Consider the following 19387-nt stretch of genomic DNA (forward strand, 5'->3'; position numbering starts at 1 on the left):
TAATGTTCCAGTTTCATTTTTAAAATACAATTCCTTCTAGTGAGACTACCTAAAGCGGGCTAGATAACCAATAAAATCCAGCTTGAAAGCATCAGAGAGCAACCATGGCAGCCTGAACTCAGTCCAAGACCCCCGAGGATGTTAGGGACACATTCTGATGGCTGTTTTCTCTCAGGGTGCTAGCAGATTTGTGCAACACGGTAGCACTGGAGAAAAGGTTACCAGTCTTACTGGATTGAGGAGACAAAATCAGAGATCAGGGTATCAAGCACCCCTGAATTTAAGGTGCTAAAGCCCCAGAAAAAAATGGACAGCAGAAATGAATCTCCAAAAACCAAGCCCTACTTTTTGTGCACAATTGCCCCCCGTAAGGCATTTGCACATGTGGAAACACAGCAGAAAGAAGCTGCTAAAAAGGCTAAGTCAAGATTTTGGCAACTTGTTTAGGAGAGACAAAAATTGAGTTCGGAGTCCATCAAGGAGAAGTCTTCTAGCAAATTCTAGAGGAGTAATGGTGAACTGGAAAAAAACAAAACAAAACAAAACAAAAAACCCAGCCTTTTATGTTTCAAGGGAATCTGTCCATGATTTACTCACCTGCCAGAAGAAAATTAACCCCTTCCTAAAATATAACATTGTCCACAGCCGCTATAATTACAGTGCTGCTTACAATGCAGAAGCTAGGTTTACAATGTTTTTAGAGATGATTATAGAGCAAGGCATGAGGTGTAGTCAATTTCCCCCCACAATGGAAGTATTCCAAGTGCCCATCAATAGAAAATGGATCTATAAAGTTGGGTACATTCACACAAAACCATAGAGCAATGAAAAGGAAACTAGTTTTACACAACATAGTTGAGTTCACACCCAGACCCAAAACAGTGCACTCTGTATGGATCACACTAGACCGCTTAATTTCTGGAAGATTCTAGAATCAGCCTCATTGTCTATTCCGGTCTTCATTCTTGATGGTGTCAATTTTCTAATTCTCCAATTACTCTGTACCTGACTACCTGACGTAAAAAAAACAATACACAACCATACAGCTTCCCCTCAAATTTATGTCCACAGATCTTAACGGGGACCTCAGTATGGCTCAGCAACCCTATTATTTCTCAGTTTCTCTTGTCAACTCACTTCTGGCCTAGAAAGTCTTCCTTCTTAGCTCAATCTTTAACACTTTCTCCCTTCTCTTTACTTAACAACTGATAATCTAGCCTCTTAGAGTCACTGAGCAAGGGGAACTAAGCAGAAGGAAACTTGCACATATTCTACTTCATTGCCTCCACTGGTAAATTCAGCGGTCGATTCTCAGTCTTCACTCCTTGATCTGTCAGCAGCTTTCAACCTTGCTGATCACTACCTCCCCCTCGGTATTTTCTTGACCTGACTTCCACTACACTGCACTGTTCTGATTCCCTCTAATACACTGGTAGCTCCTTCAGAAGCTCCTTTGTTGTCTGCTCCTTCCTCAACCTCTTAATCTTGGGTATGCCCAGGACACAATCCTTCATCCTGTGTCTTCTCTCTCCTCACTTCCTTGGTGATCTTACCCAGTAAGATCATGGAGTTAAATATCACCTTTAGATATTTGATTACGAGTCCTAAATTTATGTCGCTAGCCCAGACCTCTCTCCAAATTTGTAGCTCCAACTGCCTATTTATTTGTTAACATCCCTTGCAAGTCCCAAACTCCTGATCTTCTCCCCAGAGCTAATTCACTCTACTCCAGACTTCCCCGTGTCAATTACATGTGGAAATTTATTCAGGCCCAAAACACTGGAGTTGTCCTGACAACTGACTCTTTCTATCAAGTATCTCAGGAAATCCTATTGATGCTGCTTTCAGAATAGATGCATAATCCAACCATCTCTTATCACCTTCACTGCTACTTCCCTGGTGTAAGAATCACCTAGACACTCCAATAGCTTCCCATGTGGTCTCCGTGGTTCTACCCATCTTGCTTATGTCTATTTTCAAAACAGTAGCCAGAGTGAGCCTTTGAAAAAGTAATATTGCTCTGTTCAAAACCCTGGACTGCTTATTTTATTCAAAATAAAAACCAAAGTTTGCATGATGACCAACAAGGCCCTACTGATCTGCTTTCCCTTGCCTCCCATTATCCATACTCTGACCTCATCATTTGCTAATCTTAACTGTGCTCTAGCCACACTGGCCTCGAACACGAAAACCACCTAACCACCTCAGGGGCTTTACACTAACATTTTCTCTGCCTGGAACACTCGTAGACTAGATATCCACACAACTTCTTCCCTCACTTAGTGCAAATCCTGGTTCAAATGTCACCTTCTCAATGCAGTCTACCAACACCCTGGCAGCCTCATTTCCCTTGTCTGGCTCCACTTTTTTTTTCTTTTTTTTTTTTTTGGCAAAACACCCACCATCTTTTAACATACTACATAATCTGGTCACTTATTCTGTTTACTATTTATTGTCTGCTTCCTCTACTAGAACGTATCCTCCATTATGGCAAAGATCTTTGTTTTGTTTACCAACACACTGCCTCAAACAGTGGAATGTATTAAACGAGTCCCAGCCTTGTTTACCTCAAAGGCTTTGCTATTACAATCGTTCCCTCTCTCTTACATCATTTTTACCTCTGAAACTGGATCATTACAATCAGTACATAAAAATCTCTCCCTTCACCCAACATATTTCCACTGTTGCTACCCCATTTCTCTACTCTTCTTACAGTAAAACTAGGAAATTTATATTTACTAACTCCACAGCCAATATTCCCATTCTCGTACTTAGCATCTCACTAACCTCACATTGAATAAAATCTAGAGTCCTAACAATGAACAGCTCAGTGCAGTCTGACCCCACCATGCCTCTGCCCTCCTCTCCCATCTTTCTCCCCTCACCTGCCCAGCAACTGTCACAATGGCCTCCTGGCTGTGTCTCCACCGATTTCCACAACAGGAGTACTTCCCAGTGCTATGCGTCAGTCTTCTCATTTACAATTCTTCATTTCAACACAATGAACAAACTCGAAGGAAGCTGCTACTTTCCTGAGGAGCTTCGCCCAGATGGCCTGCTGTCCTACCTTAACTGGAGAACGTGTCATCATCTCCCCAGATCCTCGAGGGAATATCCGCGCTTGGGCAATCATTTCCAGCACACTAGTTTTTCCAGCACTCTGATCTCCAACCACAACAACCTTATCACAGAACAAATAACATTTATTCACATTTTAAAAAAATGTTTATTTATTTTGAGAGAGAGAGAGAGAGAGAGAGAGAGAGCAAGAGACCGTGCACAAGCGGGAGAGGGGCAGAGAGAGGGAGAGAATCCCAAGCAGGCTCTGCATTGTCAGCACAGAGCCCAAAATGGGGCTCAATCCCATGAACCATGAGATCACGACCTGAGTCAAAATCAAGAGTCAGACACTTAAGTCACCCAGGCGCCCCAGAGTTTTTAATACAAACTTACATTTAAATAGATTTGAAATACTGCTGAGGTTTTTTTAGTCTTTTAAAATAGCTACAGCTAAATGATTTTGAAAACACCATCCGGAAAACAAAGATGGCCAATACACATGTGCCTATTGAAAATATAAACAGGAAAATATTAATTGGATCCATTATTTATAACTAAATTTGTATTAAAGACTTGTGCTAAGCAAAATAAGTCAGTCAGATATCATGATTTCACTCATATGTGGAATTTGAGAAACAACAGATGAACATAGGGGAAGGGAAGGAAAAATAAGATGAAAACAGAGGGAGGTAAACCATAAAAGACTCTTAAGTATGGAGAACAAACTGAGGGTGCTGGAGGGGAAGGGTGGGGGGTGGTGAGTTAAATGGCTGACAGGCATTAAGGAGGGCACTTTACGGCTGAGCACGGGGTGTGATGTGTAAGAGATGAATCACTGGGTTCTACTCCTGAAGCCAAGACTACACTGTATGTTAACTGACTTAAATAGAAACAAAAACAAAAACAAAAAAACAAACAAAAAAACCCTTATGCTAATTAAACCACTACTTCTAAAACCGTATCATTTCTGTTGTACACATCTTTTCCATAGCTAGTTTACTCTTTACAAAGACATTTTCAATTCTGTGAAATTAAATTTCCCTCACTAATTTAATCCACTATTCAGGTATTTTAGTACCATGGGTATTACAAATATATAATGGCAGATACCTGATAACCTTCATTACACATAAATTCAACGTGTATATTTATACAATGGGCCAAATGGGCCAGTGAACCAAAACAGCCAAACAACATTCAATGCTTAAGACATCATGTAGAACACATAAATAATATTATATAGGTAAAAGACATATGTCTCTGTTTATGTCTGTGTGTGGTGTGCACATATGTATATGTCTATATTGTGTGTCTGGGTATATATACACAGAACTTTTTTAAAACGTAAAGTGTTCTTGCGGTGCCTGGGTGGCTCAGTCGGTTGAGTGTCCGACTTCGGCTCAGGTCATGATTTCACGGCCCAGGAGTTTGAGCCCCGCGTCGGGCTCTGTGCTGACAGCTCGGAGCCTGGAGCCTGCTTTGGATTCTGTGTCTCCTTCTATCTCTGTCCCTAACCCACTAGCATTCTGTCTCTGTCTCTCTCAAAAATAAATAAATATTATAAAAAACGTAAGGTGTTCTTTTGCTAATGAGCAAGTTCACTATGTATTAATTTTTCACTTACCCTTGGCAGATGATCTTGTGTATTGTAACTGGCGTCATAATCAGATAGAACATCAAGAACTTCAGAATACATGTCAATCAAGGATTTCTACAAAATTTTAAAAATTAGTATGAAACAGTGAACACATTAAAAAAAAAATCAGATGTGTCAAGAGAAAAAAAGCTGATTAATCCAAAATGTGTTTCCATAATGACTGTATTGTTTTTTTCCAATTATATAAATACACATTCATAGTAAAACAGTGTGGCATGAAATTCCATTTCCCTCTTATCCATCTTATTTTATTTAGAGATATACTGATTTAATAAAGTACATTAACTGAGGATTTCCTAAGCTTCTAATGAAATGTTAAATGGTTTAACACTGAAGAGCTAAAATAAATGCCCAACAAAGGAAGACCATTAACACCATAAGGCCAAACAAGGAGTCAAGTGACCAACTGCAAGGGAATCATCCTCTATCAAGTTTGGTATGTGGATCAGAGGGAGACACACAGAGAGGGTGAGAAACAGAGACCGAAGAAAGGATAAAAGGAGAGAAAAAAAGTCACCAAGAAGACCGTTAAATCAGTAAGAATGAGTACGTGTACTGTGACAACTGGGCAGATGAAGGAGTGAGAGCATCAGGGACAGACATCCTGCATTGTTTTTCTGTGTAGAACCAGGACAGAACATGGGACCCAGCAAACAATAAGCTTGAAGAAAGTATCTGATGAGTGACTCAACAAATAAGTAAAACAGGTGGGAAAAAAAGGGTTACTGTCAAGCACGTAATAATTAAAGACAAGTTTCAATGCAAGGTAGGAACAAAACGAGGGGCCTATGTTTTCTTGCATCTCATAACACCTCAAAGTAATTAAATGGAAAACAACTGCTATGCCCTCCACCCCAAAATAAAAAGTTCTTGAAATTTTCACTACCATTTCATTTTAGAGAGAAAATACTGTTTCTGACGTGAACTCTATTAACACTTGGACATGACTTCCCTCAATTGCCACATGTGACTTGTGAATAAAGCCATGCTATTTATCTGTTTTATGCAGTCGTGATTTAAAGTCAGGACTACTAATACATGTTGGTTAAACTAGTACTACTTAGCTTTGGACCTTGGCTTCAGAATACATGTCATGATTTATTGTAGGTTTGCTATACACAAATACTGTTTACTTACATGAGATAGAAGTTAAAAATATTACTTCAATTTAATTCAGCACATACAGCCTGGTTTAGTGGGCAATAATAAGATTTAACTTACCAATAATGGTAATTACCAGTGTGCTGATGGTCACAATCCCAGTATATACTTTTTTCCAACATTCTCTAAAATACCTAAGAAACCTTCCAGAAAAAAACGTGAATTCTTATAAAAGTGAGGAAAGTGAACCAATCATTCACTGGAAATACAAGTGTGGCAATGAAGCTAAGTCGTATCTAAATGTCCATCAACTCACAATTCTGATTTTATGCCGCAGAAATTAAATAAGCCTAAAGATAAACTGGCTATTTCAGAAAAATAAATTGATTCACAAGAAATGATTGTTAAAAGTATGAAGATTTTATAGGCCTAGTATGAAACAAATGTCTGGAGACTATAATTTGTGAAATGTCTTAAGATAGGAAAGACTTCCCAATCTCCCAAGGATATCAAGTTAGAAAGAAAAGGATAGAACATATTACAGCTTTAAAAACGTACTGACTGAATGCACAGTGTGAAATGGCAAACTTCTGGAACTAACAAAATTCAGATAAACTTAAAATACCTTAAGCTTTCTGTGATGGATGCCTTTGTCATCTTTCTGTAATACTAATTTTCTTAATTCTTTGTTCTCTTTTTCTAATCGTTCCAAGATCCTCTGGTACTTTAACTGCAACAAAATAATACCATAATTACATAAGAAAAAGATGGGTTAATAACATAATTAAGTCTAAATTGAAATCTTCCAAATTCCTGAAGTCATATCTCCTATTTAAAATGAGCTTTTCATTTATAAAGCTTCTTTGAAAATGTTGGAAATAAAATAAATTATATTATCTCACACAAACAGTGGAATTCATTATAGTTTTCTATTATAATCTGGCATTTTATTTGGAAAATTCTTTGCTATTTACACTGAAGAAATTAAGTTATTTAAAAATACTAAAATGTAAGATTTTAAAGAAGCAAGTTCTTAAGTACATTCTATTGAAGTAATATTTCCTATCACATCAAAAATTTAAATTTTCATTATGGGGACATTTGACAAAAATTCAAATTCTTCCCATTCTCCATGTTATCTTAATGCTGTAATTAAAATGATACAAAATAGGGGCGCCTGGGTGGCTCAGTCAGTTGAGCGTCCGACTTCGGCTCAGGTCATGATCTCGCGGTCTGTGGGTTCGAGCCCCGCGTCGGGCTCTGTGCTGACAACTCAGAGCCTGGAGCCTGTTTCGGATTCTGTGTCTCCCTCTTTCTCTAACCCTCCCCTGTTCATGCTCTCTCTCTCTGTCTCAAAAATAAATAAACAGTAAAAAAAATTTTTTTTAATAAATAAATAAAATGATACAAAATAACAATAACTAACAGTACCTGAGCGTGTATTATGTGACAGGCCTGATACTGAATGTTTTAACAGCATTAGTGTCCTTAAGTCTTTACAGGAGACAAAAGTTAGGGGCCAGAGGTTAGGGACACTTGGTAGCCTATCCAAGGTCACAGAGTTCTGAATATAGGTCAGAGTCAAGAGCTTAAACTGTCCAAATTTTGGTTACATTTCCGTGGCTGGAAATTATACATCAATTTTTAAAATACTGATATAAAAGCAGATTTAAAGAAGACTAATACATTGACAAATACATTTGACAAAACAAGACAGATTGTTTTGTCAAAGCAGATGCTTAGCTACATGCTGTTCTTCTCAAATACATGTGATTCTTTCCTACTTGGTCACCTCAGTTGGTATAATATTACTTCTTGCCTAAACATTAACAACGTTCAGAAAACTATTAAGAATTACTTCTCTCTCCAACCAGCAGAATGTTTACATCCAACTTATAATATCATGCCTTTTAAAATGGAAAAGAAGGGGCGCCTGGATGGCTCAGTCGGTTAAGCGGCCGACTTCGGCTCAGGTCATGATCTCGCGGTCTGTGGGTTCGAGCCCCGCATCAGGCTCTGTGCTGACAGCTCGGAGCCTGGAGCCTGTTTCAGATTCTGTGTCTCCCTCTCTCTGACCCTCCCCTGTTCATGCTCTGTCTCTCCCTGTCTCAAAAATAAATAAAACGTTAAAAAAAAAAATTAAAAAAAAATAAAATGGAAAAGAACCCTTAGGAAAATTTTTAGATTGGTGTAATCTCCTCAGAATGAAGTAAATAAATGACAGGAAGTCAGGGCCCGGTCCTCAGAGAATGTTAAACTTGAGTCAAATTTTAAAAAACATATTCTGCAGTAGGACTCTGTACTATGAAACAAGTAGAACTAGAGGCTAGATTCTACTATAAACTTTTTATTTTAAACACACTTATTCATTTATATGTAGTAATAATATATACAACAAAATTATGGCAGAATTAAATCTCTGTTGTCTAATATGTTAGCCACTAGCCACTATAGCTGCTGAGCACTTTGAAATGTGGCTAGTCTGAACTGAGATGTAGCGTTAAGGGTAAAATACACACCAGATTTTTACAATTCAGTATATAAATAAAACACCTCATTAATATTTTTATACTAATTACATGTTTAAAGGATATTAATTTGGGATCTACTGGGTTAAATAAAATACATTATTAAAAATATGTTACCTATTCCTTCTTACCTTTTTGTAACGTAAAAATTTAAAACTACACACGCGGCTTGCATTATGTTTCTATTGCATTTCAGTAATACAGATAACCCCATGGCTTATTACATCAGGAATTTTTCATACAGTGTTTTTGTCAATACCCGGTGGCTGACACTACAAATCGCTCAAGTCAAGAGTTGATATCAATGGACATACAAGTGTGGTAGGATTTCCACTGGCTCATTTCTTTATAAATATGGAATTAATTTTGGGGTCTACATTTTCTGGGGATGGAACCATTCTTTGGTACAGGTGCCAATCTATAGCCATCCTGCAGAGACATGCTACTGAGTGGTCTTCCAAAGATCTAGACCAACAGTTCCCAAACTTAAGGATGCATCAGAATCACTTGAGGGCTTCTGAAAAGAAAAATTACTGGGTTCTACTTCTAGAGTGCTGATTCAGGGGGTCTAGGAAGGGGTCAATAATTTGTATTTCTAACAAGTTCCCAAAGGATACTGGTTGCTACTGCTCCAGAGACCACATTTTGAGACCAATGATTCTTAAACTCTAGCTGAATTGAAGACTGGAATTGCCTGGCTGGGAAGTATTTAAAAATACATAGGGTGATGGCCAGAGCACAAGTGATTATATGGTATGGTCTGGCATAAAGATCAATGCATAGATATCAAGGAAATCAACCACAGATATTAAGAAAATCTGTGACCAAAAATATACTGATTGTTTAATTTTATCTAGGTTGCCCCTTGTATTTTTTTCCCCTAAAAAGAAAGCTCTTTTTCAATGTTTTTTGTTTTTTTTTTTTGTTTTTTTTTTTGGGACAGAGAGAGACAGAGCATGAACGGGGGAGGGGCAGAGAGAAAGGGAGACACAGAATCGGAAACAGGCTCCAGGCTCCGAGCCATCAGCCCAGAGCCTGACGCGGGGCTCGAACTCACGGACCGCGAGATTGTGACCTGGCCGAAGTCGGACGCTTAACCGACTGCGCCACCCAGGCGCCCCCAAAAAAAGAAAGCTCTTTAAAACAAGTTTTAACTTAAAACAAAACCTCAATTATTGTATATCATTGTTATCTATGTAAAATAACAATTATACTATATGTTATATACTACAGTTGTGTTTATATTACATTATAAAATAGTAATAATCATAATACTATAACTAATGATGAAGTGGGTGATAGGGCAATTTTGCACTAGAATATACCTACTCATCACACTAAATACAGCATGTCTTTAAAATAATAGTAGCTTTATAACCAACTATCGGAGAATAGATTTTCAAATTAGTGCCAGAAATACATTTAGAGAAGTCATTATCTGACTACTTTGGGGATTTAGAGAAGTAAAGGAAAAAGATACTGAGGGCTGACTAGAACTGTGGTTTCTAAAACTACTTACATTAATTAGCCTGTCAATGTAAATGTACAAGCATAGGTAGGTTTACATAAGGATGAGTCATTTTCCCTCATTTTTGTTTTTCACAGCAGTTTTTCTTTAAAATTAGAAGCACAAGATTCACTAAAAAACAGGTCTTTACACATAGAAGGAGTTAACCACACTTACCAAATTCCTTATCAATTTGCTTTTGCACTTTTTTTTACATTTATTAATAAGGGTGTATCATCAAACCACTCCAAATTTTGCTTTCTTAAAAAAATTTCCACATCACCAAACTTAAGACTGTAACATAAAGTCCCTGGTTCTTTCTACTCATCAGAATTACCTGAGTATGAAGAAGTTCTTCTTGAAGCTGGTCAATTTTCTCTTTGTCTGTAACCTAAACATTTAAAATAAATTAATTTTATTTCCAGAGAAATGGATTTATGTAAAATGGGCACTAAGTTAAATTTTTTGAAAAGTATTTTTGAAAATAAATACTGACTTTATCTGCATATTTGATCAAAGCACATTTTAAATCAAGTGATTAATGAATAAAGTAAAAAAAAAACTATATTCACTACAATTGCTCATCAAAATTTCATAACTGTATTCATAAGTAAAAGCCTTAAAAAGCAATCACTTTCAGGATGCTATTCTAGTGATTTCTGATGAATGAGTCGTTATAAAATGAAGAGACCAACACACGGTCACTACCGTTTTCGTAGGCTGTTTTGTTCTCAAGGACAGGCATTTGATGCTTGGAGAAAAAGGGCACAGATACCTACAGAATGTGTTCAGGGAACTTATACAGGCTAGGCTATCATTTATAGCTACTGACGAAATTCATTGGTCATAGTGATATTTTAAGCATATATTACGCCTTTCTATTCTATAAGTAGGGAAGTATTTAATAAATGCAAAGACCCTGTATTTTCAGAGCTTTATGTGGAGCCTGATGCTGGTTTTTAAATTCAGTTCCAGTACAAGATCTGCTAACCCATAATACAGTGAATGCATCAGTAGCAATAAAGTTGAGTAAAGCAACTAAAATTGATTGAAATATAAAACAAAAGTAGGATAAAATCTACAGCTATTGTGGAAACTACTTCCAATTGTTATTAATGCTGATAACTCTAAGATAAGATGCCCCAAAACAACATAGAACTTTATTGCATTATCAGACTATAGTCACAGTACAATTCTAAATATGAAACGCAATGATCAATTTTAATTAAAATGATGTCAATTATGGCAAATCCATGTAACTGTGCTTTGACTCCTTGGTGAGGTGAAGTTGTCATACTCAGTCTTTCAAAAGAATGATCTAATTTCTAATAATCAAAACTTGTAAACATGAATTTATTTCATAGGAGACAAAACTCAAGGTAAAATTCATGTAAGTCCTTGTTCACTTTCATTCAATGGCTATTCAAGCAATCAAGATATCATGGTAGCAAATATATACGAAAAAATTTTAAATGATTTGCTTCTTGAGGCAGATATTAGTAACTCTTAATCCATACAATAAAAATTTATTTTGCAGTTTTAATTCCTATTTCCAAATACTTTCTCAAAATAATCCTGAAATTTCTTGTAAATAAAAATGACAATGCTTACTACAAATGGTAAGTATATTATTTTTTCCTTAAAAGTCTATGCCTAAAAATCTCCAAATATGATTCAGTAATTAGAAGAAAAGAGAATATAAAACAAATTTTGTATTGCTGTTTTCTCATTCTTATATAGCAAGCAGACACTTATGAAGAGAACTTTTCTCATTTGATTGTGTTTGTATAAAATGGACAAGAATTATTAATAGTCACCTCAAATGTGAGGAAACAAGCAAGTTGGGGAGGAACCAACAACCCAAAGAACAAAATCTTGAAGACCAATGAAGAAATAAATTCTTCCATATTGTTTTCGTGTGGCATGCCATCATACTGTAATAATGCACTCATAAAAATGTTATGCACATTAAATTCCCAATTCATTTTAAAAGGTACTTGGATTAATTCTGTTCCATTAAATACTCATCTGACACTAGCTAAATTAGTATGAAATTATATAAACAGTATGAGCATAAACTGTTTTAGTTTTGAATGTGAATATTTCATGACTTCATGCAATATGTCCTTAATTACAATAGAAAATCCAGTGTTAGTCTACATCTGGGGCAAGAGTTAAGAAACTAATACAATTACACAAAAAGTTAGAATGCTTACTGTAAGCCAAGGACTATAAAAGGCTAACTCGGTAATTTGGTAAAATAAAAAGGGTATATAAAAGGTTAAAAGGATATAAGGTTATTAGAATATTACAAATAACAATCTTTATGCTAATATTAGAATTTAGTAATGATGACTGTTAAGATTTTTATAAATTCAGATTTTTAGGAGTATTTAGATTTATCACTTGCCCTTTCTGGCACAAGTGTTAGGCATGACTCATGCACAGTTTTATCAATATGCTTCCTATCTGCTTGGTTTAATGGAACATCAAAATTAACATCGTATTAAAAGACAGGTGGTGGTGGAGTCAAGAATTAGACCTCACATTTTCTAGGAAACAAGATGCAAACCTTTAGGTTTACAAGATAAATATTAAAGATACCGAGAAGATACTTTTACATATTTTCTTAAGGGAACAGCACATGCTATTTTGCACGTATCACTTATTCAATATCTTAACTGGCAGTCGGTATATTTAATGTTGATGCACTTTGCTGGTAAAATTCAGCTACTTACGACAGGAGTTCAGTTCTTGCCCTATTGTTTAACATACTGTTTGCATTATGAAATTTAAAACTCACCCTGACAGAAATGGGTATCAATGGTCTTGAAACCAGAGCTTTTCTACAATTCCAGGGCTGTGAAACTGATGGAGAAAGAGCGGAATCCTCCGCAGAAACAAGCTAAAGCTGAAAGAGAAAAACCTTTACTAGCTCCTCACAAAACCAAGCCTGATTTTTAAATTTTAAGTATTTCTTCCTACTAAGCCATTGCGGCCATTCTGAAATAGCAAAATACACATATAAGGGACTCGCAAACATTTCCATGTACGTGTACGCCCCTGCATGAGCTACAGGGACAGTTTGTTAGCTGCTACTATAAAAAATGAAGGCCTACTTACATTTCAAGAAGGTAAGGAAGGATGATTAAAAATCAACAAAAAGCTGTGGCTTTGTACCTCAAGAAAACCTCACACACCCAGAGGAATGCTATAAATCTCATGAATTAGGATTGGGATCATGAGGACAGTGAAGGGCTGAAAAGTCACCTGTGTACCAACTACAGGGGGAATCGGGGGAAGATGCAGTAAGGGGTATGACATCATCATAGAAGAGCAGGAATTGTTTTTAAAGTTCCATTTACTTTCACACAACTCCAAAGTGGGCCAGACTGTTTGGTGCTCTCCTAAGTATGCCTTAATAAACAAAACAGACGGAGGTACAGTCCGATCAGTTGCTATTTTACAAAAGGGGAAAATGAGGAATAAAATGGTTAAATGAATAATCTGAAAATATCAGAAATGAAATGTTATCACTAAACCTGAAAGCAGGCTAGAAAGTAGGCCTCAAATGAACATCAAACTTGGGCAATGTAGAAAACGAACATTATTCACTACTAATATCCCTTAAAACATCAGGCTCAAAAGTATATTGATAATCTTAAACTGTATCTTAAAATCTTAAAATGGAAGGCAGATCTATGGGACTCATTTCAAATTCTTTTACCATTATGAAAAAACAAGAACAACTTGCAGCTAGAGCTATCCATATTTCTAACTAACATACCAGAATATAGTTGTTCCTTTGCCTTCTTTCTGTAACAAAGCTAAGGAACAGATGGTTAGCTTTAAGCATCCAATTTGTTAGAATATTTAAATGGCACTTCAACAAAATACAGAACAGAGAATGCTAAAGCACCATTTAAAATAAGCCCTTCCTTGGTTTAACACATCTACTTTAACTTAACCAAACAGGAAAATAACTTATTTTCTGTTTCCACCTATGTTGTTCGCTCACTGAAAGCTAAATATACAGGAGTTGATTCCACAGCCCTGGAATTGAGAAAAGCCAGGAAGTGACACTGAAAAGATAAATGAAACTATGAGGCATACTCTCAAATATTACCATCACCAAATGCGATAGGGTTAGTAAGCAAATTTATTGCATTCAATCATTATCTATAGTATTGGGTAACTTCAATATCAGAACCTACCGGAACCTAATTAAATGGCTGAATTTCTTTTCCTGAATAAAATCTGTATACGACTTTAAAACTTTCCTGATCTAATATATGCAACATAATTAAGCTGATGTCAAGATCTCAGAATATAACTTTAAAATCATTACATTCATTTCATTTTGACTCAAGCCCCTTCAGAACATTAATCTTGAGATCTACACCATAAGATCATGTAACAGCTGAAAGCATACTTTTAAGGACTTCTTGACTGTACCAATAACCAAACATTTATATAGATTTATGCTGACTTTTATTAGAATCTGTTTTTTAGCAACCTCAATTATATCAACTTTCCAATGTTCAATCCTTCAGTCATCCGAGGTGAAAATTTATTTGTGCTGACTTCACAACTGTGGAAAAACTTAATGAGTTGATCAAGGTATATAAGAATAATTTTGTCCAAAATTTACATCAAAACAGTTTTCTTCTGTAAGAAATAACAGTATTTTCTGCTGATTCATTTTACTAAAACTATAATTTTCATTATTTAAATAATTTAAATTGTGGTCATCCACAGTAATCCCTTACATTTTAGAAATGAAAACTTGGGAGAACCACAGATAAGTGGGCTACAAACCTAGGATGACTCAGTAACTGGACCAAGTAAATCACAATTCATAATTCTTTTCTAAATACAAATCCGTGCTCCCTCACAGATCATCTCATTTCAGAAAATAAATGGATTTGCTTATCCACGCTAGGAAAGTTACATATTTGTATTATATACCTTTCAAATTTTTATTTTGTCAAAAATAATTACTCATAATTGGAGTCCATGAAGGTATTAAGATGACATGATCTTGGCTGAAATGGCTGATTAGTGTGAACACATCAGTAGCCCCCTTAAACCATCCATCACCTTGCGCTTCTGTTGGGCATAGCTTGTGCTATATTGGCCAGCGGCTCTGCGCGCTTCCTCTTCATGCTCTTGAATTTGCTGTTGTAAGAGAATGAGCTCACCAAGCAGACCCTGCCATGAGTTTACAATGAGGAGAAGAGGAAAATTGGGGAGGAGAACAATGTTAAACCAAAGGGCACAAGCAAGGAACAGATTAAGTTAGGGAAGAAGGGATAGCTTACAACAAAAATGGAAACGCATTTATGTACCTTTAGAAAGCCACCATATAATAGGGCTCTGTACCACGTTTCCATTTTTCCCCTCAGTAAAATTAGATGTCTCAGAAATATAAAACAGCAGAGTTTAAAAAGTGAAAAGAAAACGCAATGTGGCTGTCGGCTGAACAAAGTGAGCCAGATGTATAATATTAATATACAGTAAAACCTAGACTAACTGGAATGCTCAAGGAAAGTGGCATTGCAGTTAACAACTGATTACCTCAACCCTTAGTTTTGAATTGCCAATATGAACTAGTGTATGCTCCTGACTTGAAACATAAGGGGGAAAAAATCTTTTAATTGTCAACCATAATTCTCATAAAACTGAATGGAGAATACATCATAGTTTAATTATTAAATTATTATTATGTATTTGTTCTTTGATATCTGATGTCTTCAATTAAAGACCATAGCCCCTCAAAACCATTAATTTGAGTTTCCAAGCATCAAGTTAATCAAGGTTTTACATTAATTCATATACTCTACATGCCTATACATACAAGCTTATCTGACTAAAATTTAGCTTCTTTTTTTTTTTTTTTCAAATTAAGAAATAATGTTTGAGGCACTGTTTTAACTTTATACAACATAAAATAAGTAGTCTGACTGAATTTTCACTTTTTATGAGCTGTTTTGACATTCAGTAAAAATAGCCTCTAAGAATATAAGAATATATCAATTACTAGAGCAAAAGCACTATAAAAGAACATAGTTAGGATCTGGAAATAATACAGTTATTATGAAAATTTAAAACGAAACAAAACCTAGTTTGGACCTGTGTACAATACAATCAACATTTATATGTTTATAATTCATTCCACTTAAAAATCATGACATGCTAACTAATGTAATTTTTATCACAATGTATTTACATGTGGCAGAATACCCAATACATGTCATTTTCTGTATAGTATTTTTAATTGCTGGCCTATTAGATAACAGCCCTCAAGAAATGACAACAGAGAAAAAGACAACAAAGAATTGAAAATGTCACAAGCCTAATATTTTCTCAATTAGACACCTCAGTGAATGAAGTCACTATTTAATCTGCACAGGAAGAGTGTTCTGGGAGAACAATGAACTCAATTTTTACCAAGTTATAAAAATAGAAAGAGCTAGGAAAACTAATACTCATTAAAATAACCTACATTGGGAGTTTCAAATAGCTTCAGAGCCTTTTAAAATAATTGCCCAAAATATTACATTTTATATAATACAACTAGGAAGTTTCTTGAAATACTGGTTAACATTACATTCAAATTTTAATTAGTAGACTCATCCAGGGGCTTAATAACTTACTTTATTAAGCCAAAGACTTCTATAAATAAAAGTTTTCCAGAAAAGAAGCAAATACAAATAGGATAGCTACTATTATAGTAAAGCATTTTAAATTAAGGGAAAGTATTAGCATATAATTTGGGGAATTTTTGTTTGACTCTTAGTTTTAATACATTAGGCCATGCCAACAATAATGAAACTGGATGACTTACTATAAATCAAAGGATGAGACTAGTTGGTATTTCTGCATGACAAGTGAGAGAACATCAAAATGGCAAGTAACACAACTGAACTGTCAACATCTGTTTCCAAATCCAATAGCAGAAAATATATTTATAAAAACCTGTGGCTACCTTTAAAGATACCTCTTTTAAGTTAATACTTTATGGTCATTGATATATCTATCAAAGAAAGACAATGCCAACTCACTACCCTCATCATTTACCTAATTATCTGTCATTTTTTCATTTTCTGTATCATTGCTTTTCATGAAGCAGAAGAAGAATAATCCAACTTATTTTTAGTCATTTACTATAACCACTTCTAATCATCCGAGTGTTTAGATGTCTCAAAGTAATACCCTTTTAAAGGTTTCCTGTGCTGGCTTATATAGTAGTGTACCTGGGCTTTAATTAACATACCACCAGTACTCTCTAAGATGTCAAAGTAGTGAGCAAATATTCCACATTTCTTAACTATGCTTGCTGGTCTATCAGGTACAAGATTCTTTTTTACTTACAGCTTAAACATCCTTCCCTAATCCATTGCTTCTATCTACATACAAATTATATGGCTAATACTTAATATCTATTACATTATAAGAAAACACCCTCTTTCTAGTAACATTTCACTTTCCTTCCAAGTCTGTTACTGAAGCACTGTTATGTGGAGATAGCTGAAATTAACTGTTACCTCCTAAAAAAAGTAGGAAGAAAACAAGAATTAGACACAGAGAAAACTATTCACACTATATTACATGACTAAAGGAGGTTACCTCTATCCAAATTTGGACATCAAATCTCACCCTAAATACTGAGTGATGGGCTACAGGCTATACAGCTTCTGAGCTAAGGCCATGTGGAATAAGGAAGGGAAAGAAATGTGTGTAACTGCTATGCAAGACACATTCCTTAAACAGAAAAAATATAATAAATATCTTCCCAAGCTCAGATAGTTTTCTCTCAAGAAACAGCATGTAATTATATTAAAATCATATACATTAAATATAAAACATAGTAACTGTAAATAATGATAAACAGTAAAAATAAACAACGAACAACTACAGATGATACACTCTCTCAAGAGTTATTGCCAATTTGACACTGCAGCTCTTACAGTCTCATATTTCACATACAGTATTGTCAGACTTTTAAAAAATTATAACATCAGGTCAAGAAAATCAGTGATAACTCCAAAAACCAAAATATCAACTGAATACGCTGTGAAAATCTAAAAGTTAATGAGTTTGATAGGAAAGATTTTAAGACACTTTAAAATTATTTGTCATTTATATGTGAACATATTTAAGACACTATATTTTTAACAGTATTTTAAACATTTATAGCAGAGCTGGACCCTTATCCCGTTCGTATATTTATCTAGCACCTAGAATAACATCTGACACTTTAGGTATGTGTTACAGCTGATACCTAAATTAGGGCTGAGCACACGTTTGCTCCTTGAATGAGTCAAATTATGACCTACTTTTACCTAATAATGCACACAAAGTTTCCAGTATAAAATCCAAATTGGGTTTCTGAACAAATGTGTATTCTGTAAATAAGCTACATATCAGCCCGATGATCTATTTTCCCAGTTTTCACAGTCCTCAGAACAGACTCCACAGAAATTACGGGGAGGAAATTAATCAAATAATGTTAATAGGCAATTAACTAATGGAATAATTCAAACTGTAAGGTAATAATGATCATGGTCATCAACATCACCTTAATACCAATATTTATTTTTATTATGTGCAGATTTTGTGCTAAAGGGCTACAAAACTCTCAAAACAATCCTATCCAGTAGGGTTCCCCCTTCTACAAAAGAGGAAATCAGCAACTCAAAGAGTTTGATCTTTTTCAAGATCACATAGCTCAGAAAGCAGGAAGGACAGGATCTGAATGCAGACAGTGTGACTACAGTTTACACCTGATACCATCCTGTTGACACGATGGTCTAGCTATTTCCAAAGTGGCTTTGATCCCATCAGGTTCAATCCACATTTAAAAAAAGAAAATGGTAACAGTACAACACATCAGAAGGCATATTTGAACTACTAAGAAGATGGGCTGCCTGAATAGTCCACAGAGACCTTAAAGCCTGCAAACCTAAGATACCTGGCCCTTTAAAGAAAAGTGTGCCAACCCTGCTCTATTAGTTTTAAAAGTAACTTGGGTCCAGAAAAGAACTTTATGAAAGTGAAGACTTCTTTCCCCTTCCATTCAAAAATACTCCTAGGCATTAAACTACTTTTCGAAATTTGAATAATTCTATTTGATTAGTTAAAAATAACTATTTTCCTATTTTTTCCCCTCCCACTAATACATAACTCTGCTCAAGGTATTTATGGCCAACTGAAAAAGGTCAATTAATGGATAGCAGAAGGAAATACATCTTTCCATTTGGATCATCCACCTTGCTTCAGTTCAGAAATACCATTTCTTATTTTAATACTTGGACAATTTCTACAATGGATAATTTTAAGAGATGAACAAATCAGTCTATTACCGATAGTTACTATCAATATTACAACTTCTGCCAAATCCCTTTTGTTCTAAATTGTCACCTAAAAACAGTATTATGTACACAGTATATACTTACTTAATGTTTCTTAAATGACATAAAAGCACAGTGTGCTTATGAAGCAATAAAACAAGATTGCCTGGTTTGCCATTCC

The 19387-nt window shown here is 35.3% G+C and overlaps 1 protein-coding gene across 4 annotated transcripts in view; it reads right to left on the minus strand.

Moving 5' to 3' along the window:
* OPA1 (OPA1 mitochondrial dynamin like GTPase) overlaps positions 1-19387 on the minus strand; it is an 88005-nt gene that overhangs the window by 54119 nt on the left and 14499 nt on the right. For 2 of the 4 annotated variants that reach the window (XM_049628398.1, XM_049628399.1), the window contains 5 exons: positions 14954-15064; positions 10191-10244; positions 6444-6548; positions 4685-4771; positions 3068-3181 (listed from right to left, as the gene is read on the minus strand). In XM_049628398.1, the coding sequence (XP_049484355.1) occupies positions 3068-3181; positions 4685-4771; positions 6444-6548; positions 10191-10244; positions 14954-15064 (471 nt within the window). The remainder of the gene's footprint in view (positions 1-3067; positions 3182-4684; positions 4772-6443; positions 6549-10190; positions 10245-14953; positions 15065-19387) is intronic. The other 2 variants (XM_049628400.1, XM_049628401.1) reach the window with 1 other exon arrangement.

The sequence above is a fragment of the Panthera uncia genome, chromosome C2 (assembly GCF_023721935.1).
Source record: "Panthera uncia isolate 11264 chromosome C2, Puncia_PCG_1.0, whole genome shotgun sequence".
Classification (NCBI taxonomy): domain Eukaryota; kingdom Metazoa; phylum Chordata; class Mammalia; order Carnivora; family Felidae; genus Panthera; species Panthera uncia.